The following is a 17,315-nucleotide window of genomic DNA, read 5'->3' on the forward strand; positions in this document are numbered from 1 at the left end:
ATAATACTGAACTCATCTCTAACACTTGTGTGGGTGAGCATTTGGGGAACAGTGATCATAAGATGGTCTCCTTTGAGATAATGCTGCAGACACAGCTCTATAAGGGATTAACTAAAACGCTAGAATTTAGATGTACAGACTATGCCAGTATAAGGGCATTTCTGCAATGTCTCAACTGGGAAAGGCTTTTCATAAGGTTAGACACAGAAGGAAAATGGAACATCTTTAAAATATTGCTTAGCAAGTATACAGATCAGTACATTCCCCTTATAAGCAAGGAGAGGCATCGCAAAGCAAAACCTTTATGGCTAAATAAAAGTGTTAGTGTCATGGTTGGTAAGAAAAAACATGCTTTTAAAGCTTTCAAGTTAGCTGGGACAGCAGAAACATTCATCAGGTACAAAGAAGAAAATTAAGCATGCAAAAAAGCGATCAGGCAAACTAAAATTGAGATGGAAAGGGGTATTGCAGTTAGGAGTAAAAATTTTTGACTTATGTGAATAGTAAAAAAATGAAGCAAGAAGGGGTGGGAACCTTATTATCACAGGGGGGTAAATTGGTTGATGAGAACAGGGAAAAAGCAGAAATTTTGAACTCTTATTTTTCATCTGTCTATACATCTGAGGAGCCAGCTAATGAAGGCTTCCCTTTTAATATGCCCAGTTCAAGTAATATAGCTACTGATGCATGGGTCACTTGGGAGAAAATTCTAGAGACTCGAACATGTAAAGGTAAACAAAGGTCCAGGACCGGATGGTAGTCATCCCAGGGTATTAAATGAGCTTAGTGCTGTGATTGTCAAGCCTCTTCACTTAATTTTTCAGGATTCATTGAGGTCTGGCATGGTGCTGAGAGACTGGCGAATTGCTAATGTAGTGCCGTTATTTAAAAAGCGATCCCATTCTCAGCCTGAAAACTATAGGCCTGTTAGTCTGACAACAGTAGTAGGAAAGCTTTTGGAAGGGGTAAAAAGGGATAGGTTACTTGAATACATTGCAGTTCACAATACTATAAGTTTGTGCCAGCGTGGTTTTATGCGTAACAGATCTTGCCAGACTAATTTAGTTGCCTTTCATGAGGAGGTGAGCAGGAACCTCAATGCTGGAATGGCAGTTGGTGCCATCTACTTGGACTTTGCTAAAGCATTTAATACAGTACCTCTGGAGCAGCTCGGCTGGGGGTAGCAGCTCGGCAATATAGCAACTTAAACTATAGTAAATTTAAGTATACTTTAATGAGTTAGACAGAGTTGGACAGCAGTTGAAACAGCATTGAACGTACTCCATCTGGGACTCCGCCTGAAAATGACAAAACTCACTTCATTCCTGTTGATTGTATGCATGGTGCTCCCTAAGGTAGTCTCTTCCTTTAACCCCCCTGTTGTCTGTCCATACTCCATACAAATATCCTCCTCCCTGCTCCCATCTACATATTCCAGCTCCTTTACCCTCTATAACTACTTTCAACACCTCTGTCCCCCGGTTACTGTCCGTATGCGGAGGCACAATCATTTAAAATCCTCTGCTCACGTCTTTTCACTCCTCTTCCTACTATTGCTGGCTGCAGGGGACGTCTCTCCAAACCCCGAGCCCTGCTCCATACCTACTTATATCTGTCCTCGTCCTTCTGTCCCCATGCCTAAAACCTGTCGCTCTGCTGTTTCTAACCTTATTCAGGTTCCCACTCTTCCCTCATCCTGCCTCCCGTTTTCCTGTGCCCTTCTTAATGTCCGTTCCGTAACTAACAAAGCTACACTAATCCACGATCTGTTCTGCTCTAAATCATTTCATCTCCTCGCGCTATCAGAAACCTGGCTCTTGCAGGATGACACCGCCACTGAAGCAGCGCTCTCTCATGGCGGTCTGTCTTTCTCACACACCCCCCCGGACCACTGGACGTGGTGGGGGAGTTGGAATTCTCCTCTCCTCCCGTTGTCGGTTTACACCTATTCCTATTCCACCAGCTTTTTCTTTTAACTCATTTGAGGTGCATGCACTTCAAATCTTCCATCCTCTCTCTGTACGGGTGGCTGTCATTTACAGGCCCCCGTCAGCCTACTCCCCTGCTACCTTCCTCTCTGATTTTGAAACCTGGCTCTCCTTTTTCCTCTCTACTGACGGCCCTGCAATCATCCTTGGGGATTTCAACTCCCACATTGATGAACCCTCGCAACCCTGGCCCTCACGTTTTCTCCGCCTAACCTCCTCCTTTGAACTCCAGCAGTGGACAAATGCTCCGACTCATAAGGATGGTCACTTTCTGGATTTAGTCTTTACTAAAAATCTGTCCCTTTCTGATTTTAACATTGTCCCCTTCCCCTTCTCTGACCATCACCTGGTTCCATTTTATGTCTCTCACTCTCGTTCCCAACCTGCTCCTTCCCCCACTGTATTAATTAGAAATACACGCGATGTAGATCTCCCGGCCTTAGCTTCCTCTTTCAGGTTCAGTCTCTCCTCCTTTCATAAGATGTCAGACCCTGATACCCTGGTTAGCAAGTACAACAGTATACTTGCCTCCACCATTGACCTATTTGCACCTCATCAGCCTAAGCGTACTCGGGTTCAAAACCCACGCCCGTGGCTGAATGTGCACACCAAATTCTTACGCTCCTGTACGAGGTCTGCGGAACGTATGTGGAGGAAATCCCGTACGCAAGCAGACTTTATCCATTATAAATTCCTTTTGGCCTGCCTCAATTCTGCCCTGTCGAAGGCTAAACAGGAATACTATAACACCCTCATAAACCACAATAAATCCAACCCACAACGCCTGTTTTCTATTTTCAATACCCTTCTGCGTCCCTCACAGACTCCATTACCTCACCCTATGCACTCTCCCCAGGACTTTGCGGATGGACTCCACTTTGTTCATGAAGAACTCAGCAATCCGATTCCCCCTCTACTAACCAGCTCCTCCTTCCTCGGCCCCCCTCTGCATGTCTTAACTCTTTTGGTCCCGTAACTGTCTCCGAAGTCTCCCATCTTCTTTTGTCGGTTCCGCTCACCACTTGCTCTCTTGACCCTATGCCTTCCTCTCTGCTTAAACACTGCATTCCTGAACTTACTCCGGCTCTTACTCACATCTTTAACTCTTCTCTGACCTCTGGAAGCTTCCCCTCTTCCGTCAAACAGGCCTGTGTCAAGCCCATCCTAAAAAAGGCCCAGCTGGACCCGTCCTGTCTCTCTAACTACCGCCCTGTCTCACTTCTACCGCTTGCCTCCAAAATCTTAGAGCGTATTGTCTTCTCCCGTATCACTAACTTTCTTAATGCCCATAATTTATTAGACCCTCTGTAATCTGGTTTTTGGCCTGCGCACTCTACTGAAACAGCCTTGTGCAGAGTTACAAACGATCTTCAGGTTGTCAAAGCCAAAGGTCACTTTTCCATACTAATCCTCCTAGATCTATTGGCTGCATTTGATACGGTTGACCACTCCCTCCCGATGCAAATTCTGCATTCGATTGGTCTCCGTAGTCAGGCTGCACCCTGGATCTCTTCTTATCTCTCTAACCGTTCTTTCACTGTCTCCTACGCTAACAAAACCTCATCTCCAGTTCCTCTTAATGTGGGGGTACCCCAAGGCTCTGTACTTGGGCCGTTGTTGTTCTCCCTTTACACGCTGTCTTTGGGAGATCTTATCCGTTCATTTGGCTTCAAATACCATCTGTATGCTGATGATATCCAAATTTATCTGTCGACCCCTTCGTTAACAGTTGAAACTGAGACTCAAATCTCTAACTGCCTCCTGGCTATCTCTAACTGGATGAACCAACGCCACCTCAAACTCAACCTAACAAAAACTGAACTAATGATCTTTCCGCCTAAGCCTGGTCCTACCCCCCCCCCCTTTTCTATCTCTATTGATGGCACCCTCATCAACCCTGTCGATTCGGCGCGTTGTTTGGGGGTGATCTTTGACTCCAGTCTCTCCTTTTCTAACCACATTAACACCACTGTCAAAACCTGTCACTTTTTCTTACGCAATATTGCCAAAATTCGTCCCTTTCTTTCTACTGCAACAGCTAAGCTGCTCATGCATGCTCTCATCCTGTCACGACTGGACTACTGCAACCTGCTATTAACCGGCCTCCCTAAAGGTGGCCATACACGCACCGATATTATCGTACGAAACCTCGTTTCGTACGATAATCGGTGCGTGTATGGCATGTCAGCGAGCCGACCGATATCGCAGGAAGCTGCTGATATCGGTCGACTCGCCGATCGGCCAGGTTAGAAAATTTTGATCGGGCGCCATAGAAGGCGCCTGACCAAAATTCTCCCTTCAGAGCTGAATCGGCAGAAGGAGGTAGAAATCCTATTGTTTCTACCTCCTTACCTGCCGATTCAGCCCTGAATGGTGTGTGGCGGATCTGACGATGTTTCGTGCGACCGACGGTCGTACGAAACATCGTGAGATCGCCACGTGTATGGCCAGCTTAACTCCCATCTTTCCCCCCTACAGTCTATATTAAATACTGCTGCCAGAATTCTCCTCCTCTCATCCAGGAGAGTTCAGGCCCTTCCCCTGCTAAAGTCCTTATCGTGGCTTCCTATTAAACAAAGAAAGAATATCTTACAAACTTCTCCAACTTTCAAAGCCCTCCAATCTTTGTATTTATCTTATTATCTTATTAACACCCTGTTTGTATTAATGTACTCTACTGTACAGCGCTGTGTACATAAGTAGCGCTTTATAAATAAAGATATACATACATACATACCTCACAGAATGATCAAACTGAAGAATATTGGCCTAGAACATTTGTAATTGGATAGAGAACTAGCTCAAGCAAAGATTACAAATAGTGGTGGTAAATTGAACATTTTATAACTTTGGAACTTTGGACCAGTGTTGTTAGTAGAGTACCGCAGGGGTCAGTCCTTGGTCCTTTGCTTTTTAACTTGTTTATTAATGATCTGGAGGTGGGCATAGAAAGTACTGTTTCTATTTTTGCTGATGACACTAAATTGTGCAAAACAATAAGTTCCATATGCAGGATGTTGCCACTTTGCAAAGCTATTTGACAACATTGTAAAACTGGGCAGGAAACTGGAAAATGAGGTTCAATGTGGACAAGTGCAAAGTTACCAGAGGGAGGCTTTATTGTCAATGTACCACAGGGTTATACTCACAAAGCCAATAGAGGCAGTATTGAAATAGATGTCAAATACAATTAATACAGAGGCAGCAATTAAAGGTTAAGGTTCACCTTTTAGGGTTTCTAGCGAATGTGGTCAGGATCCCCCTATAGTATTACGGTCCCTACACAAGCAAGGGTAGAGATACCTCCAGCTATGAATCCTTGTTGGTGCACAGCCTGCTCTTTCTAGCTGTTCCGATCTATCTTATGTTCTGTTCCTAGAAGACACAATTACAAAGCTAGTCCTGTAATTGACTTTATCTCATTCAGGGGGTCCCTGTAGTCTCACTTTTCACTAGAAGGGTTGTTCCTCTAGGGCAGAACTTTTACTGGGACTTGCTGATCCCAGGCTCCCTAGACACATTCACCTGGGTCAGAAGATGAAGGCCAAAGACGTGGTGCCACCCCTTTCTAAGCACTATATTGAAGTGTGACATGAAGTGGTCACTAAACCTATGGGCCAATAGCATAGATATGTAAATTAACCTAGATACAGTTGCTTCTGCCTAGTAACTAGAAAGTGGGATTTAAAGCCACAGGAGCTATTAACCCTCTGGGTCTCCACAAAGACCAGCAGTTTAATAAACATATATAAAAAAAGTATAAACCATTCTCTAGTTGTGCCTGCATTTGGAACCACTGAACCCACCCTCGTGCAGGCGCACGCACCGGTATCCGCAAACAGAAGACTTGGTGTTTTTTGGAGGATATCAGCTGTGTGTGCCTGCACCCAGGGGAATTTATTGGTTCTGGGTGCAGGCAAAAATAGAAGATTTTCTAAGCATAGGGGCAAATGTCAGCCTGCACTTATCCACAGGCTGACAATCTGCCTTGTGTGCCTTTTCCCCTTAAACATGAGCATTTTAACTCCCACTGCCCTCCAGTGGATAACAGCAGTGGTCCAAACACCCATGTCTGCATGTCATTGTTGCTAATTTTTATGGGAAAAAAGAGCATCCCTTAACTGTCTATAACCCCCTCTAATATAATCATGTCCCCTTGCAAGCACCTTTTTTTCCAAAGAAGAAAACCCCAACCTTGACAGTCTAACCTCATAGTTTAAATCTTCCATCCCCTTTACCAGTTTAGTTGCACTCTCTCCAGCTCATTAATGTCCTTCTTAGTGTGAACCGGTATCAGATAAACAGGTGGAAGGGAGGTATATTTCCCCTAGGTTCATCTCCTACTCCCTCATGTATAGCGGTGCTGAGTGGGTTAATTCCCCAAGGGAGTCTCACCTGGGGAATAATTATCAGGCTAGATATGCCTGCACCCTATGTATTGGTTAGGGCCAAGTGCAGCAAGGGTTTTGTTTACTTTTGTTTTGTTTATGCTCCTGCTGGATACCAGAGTCAGTAACTGTATATAATAAAATGGACGTTATTCACCTAAAGGACTGTCTGTATGTCTGATCTCGCTTACATATGGTGGAGATGCTGGGGAAAGGCTATTTTGTCTTGGAAATAGTGAAGGCAAAAATTTAAAGAGACACTCTTAAAGGTGAGGTTTTTTTTATTTCTATCTCCAAAACTAAAATGGAGGAGATATTAAAGGAGATGCAGTAGAGTAATGCCAACCAGCAACAAACTAATCAGCTGTTGATTGCACAAATTAATGCGCAAGCGGAAGCCAGTAAAGTTACTTTGGAACAACAGCAGCAAATGACCTTGCATTTACAGCAGTGTATCCAAGAACTGGCTGAGAGGTTACAGGGTAGTACCGCCCTGATGCAAGCACCAATAAATATCCGCAAAGCTGTGCAAAGGTCTCTTCAAAAGATCACGCCAGCGGATGATGTGGAGGCCTACCTGGCTGTGTTTGAGAGAGTTGCAGCAGGGGAAAAGTTACCGCCAGAAGAATGGGCAGAGGTCACGCCAGCGGATGATGTGGAGGCCTACCTGGCTGTGTTTGAGAGAGTTGCAGCAGGGGAAAAGTTACCGCCAGAAGAATGGGCAGAGGTGGTAGCCCCTTACTTGACAGGCGAACCCCAAAAGGTGTACTATGACCTGAAGGAACAGGACTCACATAACTATAATAAATTGAAAGAGGAAATCCTGGTCCACCTTGGAGTCACTTTGGCGGTTCATGCCAAACGGTTTAATGACTGGGTTTACACCAGAGGCAAGTCTACACGGGCGCAAATGCATGACCTTTTGTATCTCACAAGAAAGTGGCTGCAGCCTGACCTCAACACGGCCGATCCAGTAGTGGAGAGGATCGTCATAGAACGGTACCGGAAAGCTCTACCACGGGATCTCCAGCGGTGAGTTGGCCAGGCAGACCCCCAAGATATGACCAAGATGGTGGAGAGGTTTGTGGCTATGGAGGGTTACTTTGGAGAAGGAACTTCCCCACAGCGCCCTGGCAAGGCTCAGAGACTGCAGGAGAATCCTGGTAAGACTGTTCCAATTCTTAAAGGGGTGGTTTCCCAAAGTAACAGGGACAGAAACTCTGGTATGGCCACTGGACTTAATTCAGGCGCCAAGCCTAGAGTCGTGCCCAGTCAGGGGCAAGAGGCCTCTGATAGAGAGAGAAGGGGGGTACAATGCTTCCGCTGTAGAGAGTTTGGTCATATTGCAGCTAACTGCCCTCTAACAACAGAGCCTATGGACTGTAGCTGGGGAAGACGGAAGTCCCTGTATGCACACCCTGCATGCCTTGCTTCCCAGCAGGAAGAGACTGGTAAAAGTTTTTCCTGGCAGGCATAAAAGGAGAGCAGGTATCCGCTCTCCTGGATTCGGGGAGTTTGGTAACCTTAGTTCATGCCAGTTTGGTGGACACAACTGACTCTCTGAACTCACAGGTTGGGGTTATGTGCATACACGGGGACACAAAGGACTATCCAACTGCTGTGGTTATGATTGAAACCCCATGTGGAAATGTTAAGTATCAGGTTGGGGTGGTTAAAAACCTAATGCATGCTTGTGATACTGGGAAGAGATTTTCCGTTGTTTTGGCAGCTGTGGGGTGGAGGGAGTAACTCTGAAAAAGGGTCCCCAAGGAAGGCAGAGAAGCCTGACTTGTCCCCAGAACCCTTTACATCCGGTGATAGTGCTGGAGAGGTTGGGGGTAACCCCTGATATTTCCTCACCCCTAGAAGTGTTTTCTGGCCTGGAAGAGGAAGTACAGGGTGACGTGGTACCTGACTTAGAGGTGTCCAGAGACAATTTTTGTACTGCCCATATGAGGGACCCAACTCTGTGCAAGGCCCGAGAGGGTGTAAAAGAAATAAATGGGGAACCCCAATTCCCTGGGGCAGAAACAGAGTTCCCATGCATGATCCTGAACCATAGTTACATAGGGTTAAAAAAAGACCAGAGTCCATCAAGTTCAACCCATCCAAGTAAACCCAGAACACACAACCCACACCTACCAATCTATACACTCACATACATAACCTATATATACAACCACTAATACTAACTGTAGATATTAGTATCACAATAGCCTTGGATATTCTGATTGTTCAAGAACTCATCCAGGCCCCTCTTAGGGTTTACAACAGGTCTGCAACAGTAAGGACCTTTAATCCTGGGGACAGAGTGTTGGTACTTGCTCCCACAGTTGAGAGTAAGTTCCTAGCCAAATGTCAGGGGCCATATAAAACTGTCGAAAAGGTGGGTGAGGTGAACTATAAAGTAAGACAACCTGATTAAAGGAAACAAATTCAACTTTATCACGTGAATTTGTTAAAGCCATGGAGGCAGCAAGAGGTCCTTGCATCAGAGCCAGTACCTTTGCCCCATGGAGATAATCTGATTCCTGAATTAAAAATTGCAGAAACCCTGTCTGTTTCACAAAAACAGGAAGTAAAATAATTTTTGATGAGAAACAGGGATGTCTTTTCTGACCTTCCTGGGAGAATCAATCTCATTAAACATGATGTTGTTACTGAACCCCAGGTAAAGGTAAACGTGAAGCCCTACCGGATCCCTGAGGCACGGAGACAGGCAGTCTCCGAAGAGGTGAGGAAAATGTTGGAACTGGGGGTAATTGAGGAGTCCCACAGTGATTGGTCTAGTCCCATTGTTTTGATTCCTAAGCCTGATGGAAGTCTGCGGTTCTGCAATGACTTCCGTAAATTGAATGAGGTTTCAAAATTTGAAGCCTACCCCATGCCCAGGGTAGATGAACTTATTCATAGGCTGGGCGCTGCTAGGTACCTCACCACTTTAGATCTCACTAAAGGTTATTGGCAGGTACCTTTAACTGAACAGGCTAAGGAAAAGACAGCCTTCTCTACCTCAGAGGGTCTTTTTCAGTACAAGTTGTTACCCTTTGTTTTACATGGGGCCCCTGCAACGTTCCAAAGGTTAATGGATCGGGTCCTTAAGCCACATAAACCCTATGCTTCAGCTTATTTAAATGATGTAGTCATCTTTAGCACCGACTTGGAGTTTCACTTAGCAAAAGTGCAGGTGGTGCTAGATTCAATACGAGAAGCTGGACTTACTGCCAACCCTAAAAAGTGCGCAATAGGGATGGAAGAGGCCAAGTACTTAGGCTATGTGATTGGAAGAGGGGTAATACAGCCTCAAATAAATAAAGTAGAGGCAATACAAAAGTAGCCCCAACCAGTGACTAAGAAGCAAGTTTGTGCTTTCCTGGGGCTAGTAGGCTACTATCGCAGATTTGTGCATAACTTTGCTTCCATTGCAGCTCCTCTAACAGACCTTACAAAAGGGGACAACTCAGTGATGATCAAATGGTCTGGTTTAGCTGGCAATCCCAGTAGGGGACTGGTAATAGAGAGGGAAAGCACCCTATGTATTAGTTAGAGCCCAAGTGTGGTAAGGGTTTTGTTTACTTTTGTTTTGTTTATGCTCCTGCTGGATACCAGTAACTGTATATAATACAATGGACGTTATTCACCTAAAGGACTGTCTGTATGTCTGATCTCACTTACATTAGGGACTGGAGCCCTAAACCACACTACTAAAGGTAAGGCCTTACCAGAACCAATGAAAAAGAGAATGCTATTGAATCAGAAGCGGTGTATTTATAGCAGCAGTCAAAACCCTACAGGGGTCTTTATGGGCATAAGCAAAGAGGTGAATATTTATTTTATCTAAATTGTAAAAAGGCAATAATCAATTCAGTCAATAAGTGGCACCAACCTTTAAGGTTGATGTGTAGGGGAATTCCCCTATAGAAGCCAATATAAGGAAGACTTCAAAGTCAGATGAGGAGGGAGGCTTCACCCTGCTAGGACTAGGTAAGTTAGGAAAATGGTACCAGGCTCACATGAAAAGGTGAAAGGTAGCTAGTCAGTAAGGGCAGACTGTGGGCAGTGCCGGATTTATTATCTGGGCCCCCCCAAGGCCACCCCAATTCGTCACTTCCCCCCCCCCCCACTGCGCATGCACGAACAGCACCCTGAGCTGATTTTGAAGACCGATATATTCTCCTTACTTCCTAATGTACAGCGGTCCTGAGTGGATTCATTCCCCTAGAATGTGCTACCTGGAAAAAAATTAGCAGGTTAGATCTGATAGCAGCCCTGAATCCAAGTAGGGGACCAGTCCTAGTCTTAAATCCTGTGTTTAATTAGAGCCCAACGTGGCAAGGGTTTAATTTGCATTTCTTTTGTGCACGACAAATTTCAACACAAGACCTATTAATTGTGCTCACCTATACATAAGTATATATTACCTTTTTTATAAGCCTTGCATTTTAAAGTAATATTGCTTTGTTTTCTGGGACACTAGAGTTCATTTATAAAAGCCATCGAGTGCAACATGTACTGTGTAAGCAAACAGCAGAAGGCTTTAATAAATAAATATATATTTTAATATAACATTTAATCCCCTTTTTCTAAATCTTCTTTATTCATTGCCTATGTGTGCTATATTCATATGAAACATTCTGGTTTTAGCCTTTCTATTCTTAAGCTTAAACTCCTGTACCCATGGATCTAAGTAAAGGGCAGACTGCAAAGTGCAAAGCGATGATTGTTTGAGTCCATTCTTTCACTGTATATTCTGCAGCACCAATCTTAAAGGAACAGTAACACCAAAAAATTAAAGTGTTTTAAAGTAATTAAAATATAATGTACAGTTGCCCTGCGCTGCTAAAACTGGTAAGTTTGCAACAGAAACGCTACTATAGTTTATATAAATGAGCTGCTATGTCAACATGGGGGCAGCCATTGAAGCTGGGAAAAAGGAGAAAAGGCACAGGCACATATCAGATAACAGATAAGCTTTGTAGAATATAATGGGGTTTTATCTGTTATCTGCTAAGTAGCCTGTGCCTTTTCTCCTGTAAATGGCTGCCCCCATGGCTACACAGAAGCTTTATTATATAAACTATAGTAGTCTTTCTAAGGAAAACACACCAGTTGTACCAGTACAGGGCAGCATTACATTATAAAGTAATTACTTTTATACACTTTCATTTTTTGGTGTTACTGTCCCTTTAAATGAGGATTACTGGTTTTAATGGCTTTAAAGGGCAAATTTATCAATGTGAGATAAGAGCTCTTCACAGAAAGAGCTCCTTTTGTTTTTGACATACAATTGACAGCATTAGTTAAAAAACTTGGGCATACAGCAATATTCAGTGTGTTTTATTGTAACCCCCAGAAAGCCCCCCCCCCCCCCATACTGACTTTATATTTATTATTAATAGAGGTTAGAAAACTGTCAGGAAGGTAGGAAGTGCAATATACCACATACACAAGTGCTTGAAACAGTAATCCATCTCTAATGCCTCCATGTGACACAATCTTATCTACATATGCTAAACTTAGCATTGTCTTAATATTTTAGTATAATATCATGACCATATTTTATACCAATGCAAAAAAGTATCTAACTTTTCATGTCACAAACACAATTACATACCTCCCAGAAGCTGTCGGTTGTATCCTCCAGTGAAACAGCCATCTCATCGTAAGACCCTGACATATTGTCCTTTGTCCTTCATACACTGCAGGGTAAACTGGAGGTTAGACGGTAATAACAATAAGTGCCTTTTTGATTATTGCTGCAATAACAATATTGAATATGCCTGTAATGTATGACCAAAGGAAACTAAACCTTAAACTGAAATCATCTTGGTTTAGTTTAGTTTTTCCTGCACTATTTTGTTTCTGCTATCCAAATTATAAAGCATAGAACAAAGGTCAGAGGTTAGACTCTGAACCGTTTGTGCTTAGATGGTAAGACACACCTACTACAATCAGCACAGTACACATAACAAGGCTGTTTTTCGTGGCCAATATTCTAACCACAAATTAACATAAGCTTTACCCATAAAGTTAATAAATAGATTTTCAGTTTGACAATTCCAGGCACAATTTGAGATGTCTCCTTTTTTATTATAAAGAGCACACTGTATATTACACTTTTCATATTTCAAGTAGCAAAAAAGCACTGGCACTCAGAGCTGCAAACGGGACTAGCCCTTTAAAAAGTCTTTATTGCTTTATTGCACCTCCGCAATAAAGACTTTTGAAAGGGCTAGTCCCGTTTGCAGCTCTGAGTGCCAGTGCTTTTTTTCCCCCCCAGCAGTGTGCACCGAGCGTTGTTATTTGGTGGAGTAAGGGTGTGCGAGTAAGGTCTTCTTTGTTGTTCGTTTACATGTAAGACTTCTCATATTTCAGGCATTGTATTGTCTAAAACATTTACAGTAATTCTACTTTTCAAGGAATTTAAAAGATTGGTTATGAACAAGTATTAAGAAAGCACCAACATATTCTGCACTGCTGTGCTGTACCTTAAACATAGAAATAACATACAAATACTGAGCGATAAAAGAGGCAAGGTAAAGAGGTATTTATATATCTAAAATAAATATATACAAAAGCAAGCCTAACCTGCATAAAGCAAATAATCAGTGCAAAAAATTATAGTATTCCTTTCCTGTTAATACTGCCTCATAAGAACAAATCAGTTTAAATGGGCCATTTATATGCAGATTTTCAATAAGGCTAGGGGAGGCTAAGCCTCCCTAAACCTGCTTGGCACCTTAAAATAAAAAACCTCACTCTGTTTCTGCACTGCTCTGGAACCTTTACTATGGGGGAAATCTTGCATTCCTCTTTCCTGCAAGCTCCAGTTCAGTTGTGTTCTTCTCCAATCAAAGCAAAGCTCTCTTGACAGACAGTAACATTAACCAATCAAGGTAAAGATGTATGCAGGGCTGAGGAGATATTACAAACTGAAGGCAGTGCAAAAATGAAGACTGATAAGAAGGATCTGCAGGCTGTAAACTTTACCTAAGAACCTCACCAACTCTTTTGCTGCAGATATAATTCCACTCCCACAGGTATTTTACGGTATATGTTCTAAATGCTGAATCACTAGCTGAAATTTTGTCACCTGGCATCTATAATATTCCTATCACCCTTGTTCCAGTCCTAATTTTAACTCTTTCCCCTTGAAAAAAAAGCTAATTGTGCATTTATATATTTGTTGTTTTTTCTTTCTCTTACTTTTGTCACTATTTTGTTCATTTCTAGCTAGTTACAGTGAAGCCCTCATGAGATCGCATAGCTGGAAAACAAACCAATGCTGTGTTTCAGTGCCAATGTTATAGTGCCAGGGCATGCCTGAATATTTGCCTCAGTACCCACTACATCTCACTGCATAGAATGTGCTGGTTTTGTAAATACAGACTGCATTTGACTGTAAATAATGTGCCCACTGACTTTCTCACTATAAAACTAACTAAAACACATCTAAGCTAACGGATCAGAAACACAAATAAATGAAGGACCCCTCACAGAAGTACATGTATAAATACTTTTACATCTTATGCATTTTAGGGTGAAAAAAGCACCCCCACCTGCACTTTTGCACAGTATCCCTGTGCAGAATTGGTGGAAACTGCAAGAGATAGTTGAGCGGTCCATTTTTTATGCCAGCAGCGAACCCACTAAGTCTCAAAATAGCTTTGTCAGTCTATGTATGGCCCATCCTCCCGAAACAAAATAGACCCTCCACCTATGAATGAAGAAACTAATGCCAATTACCAGGAAGCTTTAACTCTTTTACTGCCAATGACGTATGAGATACGTCGTGGCAGAAAAAGGCTTTAACCGCCAACGGCGTGTCTCATACGTCGTCGGCAGATAAAGGCTACTCACTCACGTGTGCCGCCGCTGCAGACAGTTTCTAGCGATGACAGCCCCCTGGGCTGCCAGGGGGGCTGTCATGATGGTCCTACGATCGTCGCAGGACCATCCTAGAAGCAGCAGATGCGATTGCATCGCGTCTGCTACTTCTTCCTGGTTCCTGCTTCCCCCCAACGCCGGCCTCTACTACTACTACTACTTCCTGCTCCAGGACTGCAGCGTTGAGGACAGAGCAGCGATCCCTGCTTCAGGACAGGTAAGATTGCTTTTTTTTTTGCACTTACACACTCACACACACACTTACATACATTTACACACACTTACATACATTTGCACACACTTACAACACAATATAGTAGTTTTTTTTTTCATTTTGCACACTTATATACATTTATATACACTCATATACACACTGTCACACAACTTTTACATATGTTCACACACATGTATACATACATTTTTTTTTACCACTTTGTTTTTAGTTTCTTTTCCCTAACAACTGTTTATTTTGACAGCGTGACTATTGGATCAGATATTCTGACCACTAATTACACTGTTGTGTGACTTATTTTGTTGTTTCACTGATTTTGTTTAATCGCATTTTTATCCCTGTATAAGTGTTCCTGCTCTGTTTTTAGCATAGCTTTGCCGTGTGTAACTTTGGTGTACAAAAATAAGTTTACCTATTTTGAATTCATGAGAATGTGTACTTTACAAAAATATATGGTTTTCTGGGGGTCTCTGTATAGTTAGGGGGTGTTACTGCTCATAATACGCTGTCAGGGGGCTCTGTATGCAAAAGCTGAGTTGGCAGGCAAGAAATCCGTATGCGCTATTTTCATTTTGGGGTCAGTACATACCGCAGACTTTGGAAAATCTCTTGCATATGGGGCATCAAACTGTTCAGTAGACCTTAGGTGTTCCTATTTGGGGTGATTTGCCTTTATCTGATCTTTATCAAGAAATTGTGAGAGATAAATGCGGAAAATTGCAACATTTTTATGCGATTTTATGAAATGTCATACAAATCTGCAAACTTAGGAAAGCTTTACGGCTTGGTACTTTGGAGCAAAAAGAAATGTGTACCCATTATAGATTCGGGAGAATGTGTACTTTCCAAAATATATGGCTTTCTGGGGTGAGTGTACGTTTTTGTAGCTTTACCCCACATAAAAGGTGTAAATGTGTCGATTTTGCTGAAATAATAGATCATATGGGGGTATGTTCACATTGGGGCCCCTACATGCCACATACTTAGGTAAACCTATACATATTGGGCATCAAACTGTTCAGTGGACCCCTGGCGTTCACATTTAGGGTGTTTTATTTGGTTACTTTATGACCTGTAGGAGATAAGATACTATAGACTGGAAGACTATAATTTTTTTTTAAATTTCACAAATTTTGATAAAAAATAATAACTTTAGGAAAGCATTGCGACTTGATAGTTTGGAGTAGACAGACAGTTGTGCCTATTCTGGATTCCCCAGAATCTGTTCTTTCCAAAAATGTACAATTTTCTGGGATAAACCTTCTGTCAGTGGAATTTTTGGCCTTGAAATCCAAAGTATGCAGCTTTCTGAAGCAGTCCTTTGGAAATTTGGTAGTGTACTGCTGGGAGCTTTTGACCTATACAAGTGAGAAATTTCCCTAAAACTATATATATTTGGTATTGGCACGTTCAGGAGACATGGGACTTTCCAAATCAGTTGTATATTCTTGCATAAAATAATTTCTGTTTCTAGTATGTGTGTTTATATTATGGAAATTTTTTTTTCCATTTTTAGACATTTAGAAGCCTATATCTTGTTACAGAATTGGAATTACACAAAAATTCTACCATATTTTGAAAGCTTAGGTTGTCCTGAAAAAAACGATATATTGTTTTCCTGGGTGAACGAAGTCTCCCCGAGGAAAGGCCCCTAAAGTGAAACAGTGCAAAATGTTAAACTGTCTGGCAATACAAGTTCCGCTTTGACCAAAATGGCTGGCAGTGAAATGGTTAAAAGTTCGACAGCAAACCAATGCCAGTCACCAGGAGGCTCTGAGAGCTCAGCAGAAAAGACATGAGGAAGCCATGGCTATGCAACAGAAAAACCAGCAAGAAACCAATCAATGCATAGTCAGAGGTCAGTAAAGTTGCCTTGAAACAGCAACATCAAGTCAAATGGGGTGGTTCACCTTCGAGTTAACTTTTAGTAGATTATAGAAAGGCCAACTTTTAAATTGGTCATTGTTTATTTCTTATAGATTTTAAATTACCGTTATATACTCGAGTATAAGTTGAGTTTTTCAGCACGGAAAATGTGCTTAAAAACTTGTGCTCGGCTTATACTCGAGTGAATGCAGGCTGTGCAACACCACCCAACCCCCCTCCCTCCCGTGTGTGCCTGGCCTCAAGCACTAGGCGCGCACGCCGCACCCCCCGTGTACCTGGCCGCCAGCACTCGGCGCACAAACCCCCCCTGTGTACCTGCCCGTCAGCACTCGGCACGCCTCACACCCCCCCGTCTGTACCTGGCCGCCAGCACTCAGCGTGCTCCCATTCACGCGCTGGCATTCGCTGCACCACCTCCAACACCCTCCCCGCGGGTTTACTTGTGAAGTCTAAGGTACTATGTAATGGTACATGGTTTGTCTCTGCCCCTGAATTTGTGTACACGAACGAGCAAAGGATCAGCCAATCGGTGCACACGGTGGATTTTGTCACGAAAACGCTAAAATATGCTTTTTTGTGCTGATATCTCCAGTGTTTGTTGTGATGGAAGACCTGCACATAGGTGGATATTGCAGTTTTGGGCACTTTAGATCAAATTAGTTCTACAACTTTGAATGGCTGGATTTTATGAGTTACTGAGTTATGCATCAGCTGGAAAACTCAAGCTTTAGCAGCTCTATTACATTTTACTGATACATACTCAGTAAGTAAATAAAAGTCAAATTTATGTACAATTGCCCAGAACTTATAGCAACATTACCACAGTGGCAATTCCATGTATAACAATCCAGGAGCCACAGTAGCTGCTCATAGCCACAGTAGCTGCTGCATTTCCCACCCTAGGCTTATACTCGAGTCAATACGTTTTTACAG

The 17,315-nt window shown here is 42.8% G+C and overlaps 1 protein-coding gene across 6 annotated transcripts in view; it reads right to left on the reverse strand.

The window, feature by feature from the left end:
• Positions 1-17,315, reverse strand: part of pacsin1 (protein kinase C and casein kinase substrate in neurons 1) — a 162,908-nt gene that overhangs the window by 120,340 nt on the left and 25,253 nt on the right. For 5 of the 6 annotated variants that reach the window (XM_004910694.3, XM_002938965.5, XM_004910692.4 and 2 more), the window contains one exon: positions 11,991-12,075. In XM_004910694.3, the coding sequence (XP_004910751.1) occupies positions 11,991-12,053 (63 nt within the window). In that variant the 5' untranslated portion in view covers positions 12,054-12,075. Of the gene's footprint in view, positions 1-11,990; positions 12,088-17,315 lie in introns of all 6 variants that reach the window. The other variant, XM_031896856.1, reaches the window with a different exon arrangement.

This window comes from Xenopus tropicalis, chromosome 2 (assembly GCF_000004195.4).
Source record: "Xenopus tropicalis strain Nigerian chromosome 2, UCB_Xtro_10.0, whole genome shotgun sequence".
Taxonomy (NCBI): Eukaryota; Metazoa; Chordata; class Amphibia; order Anura; family Pipidae; genus Xenopus; species Xenopus tropicalis.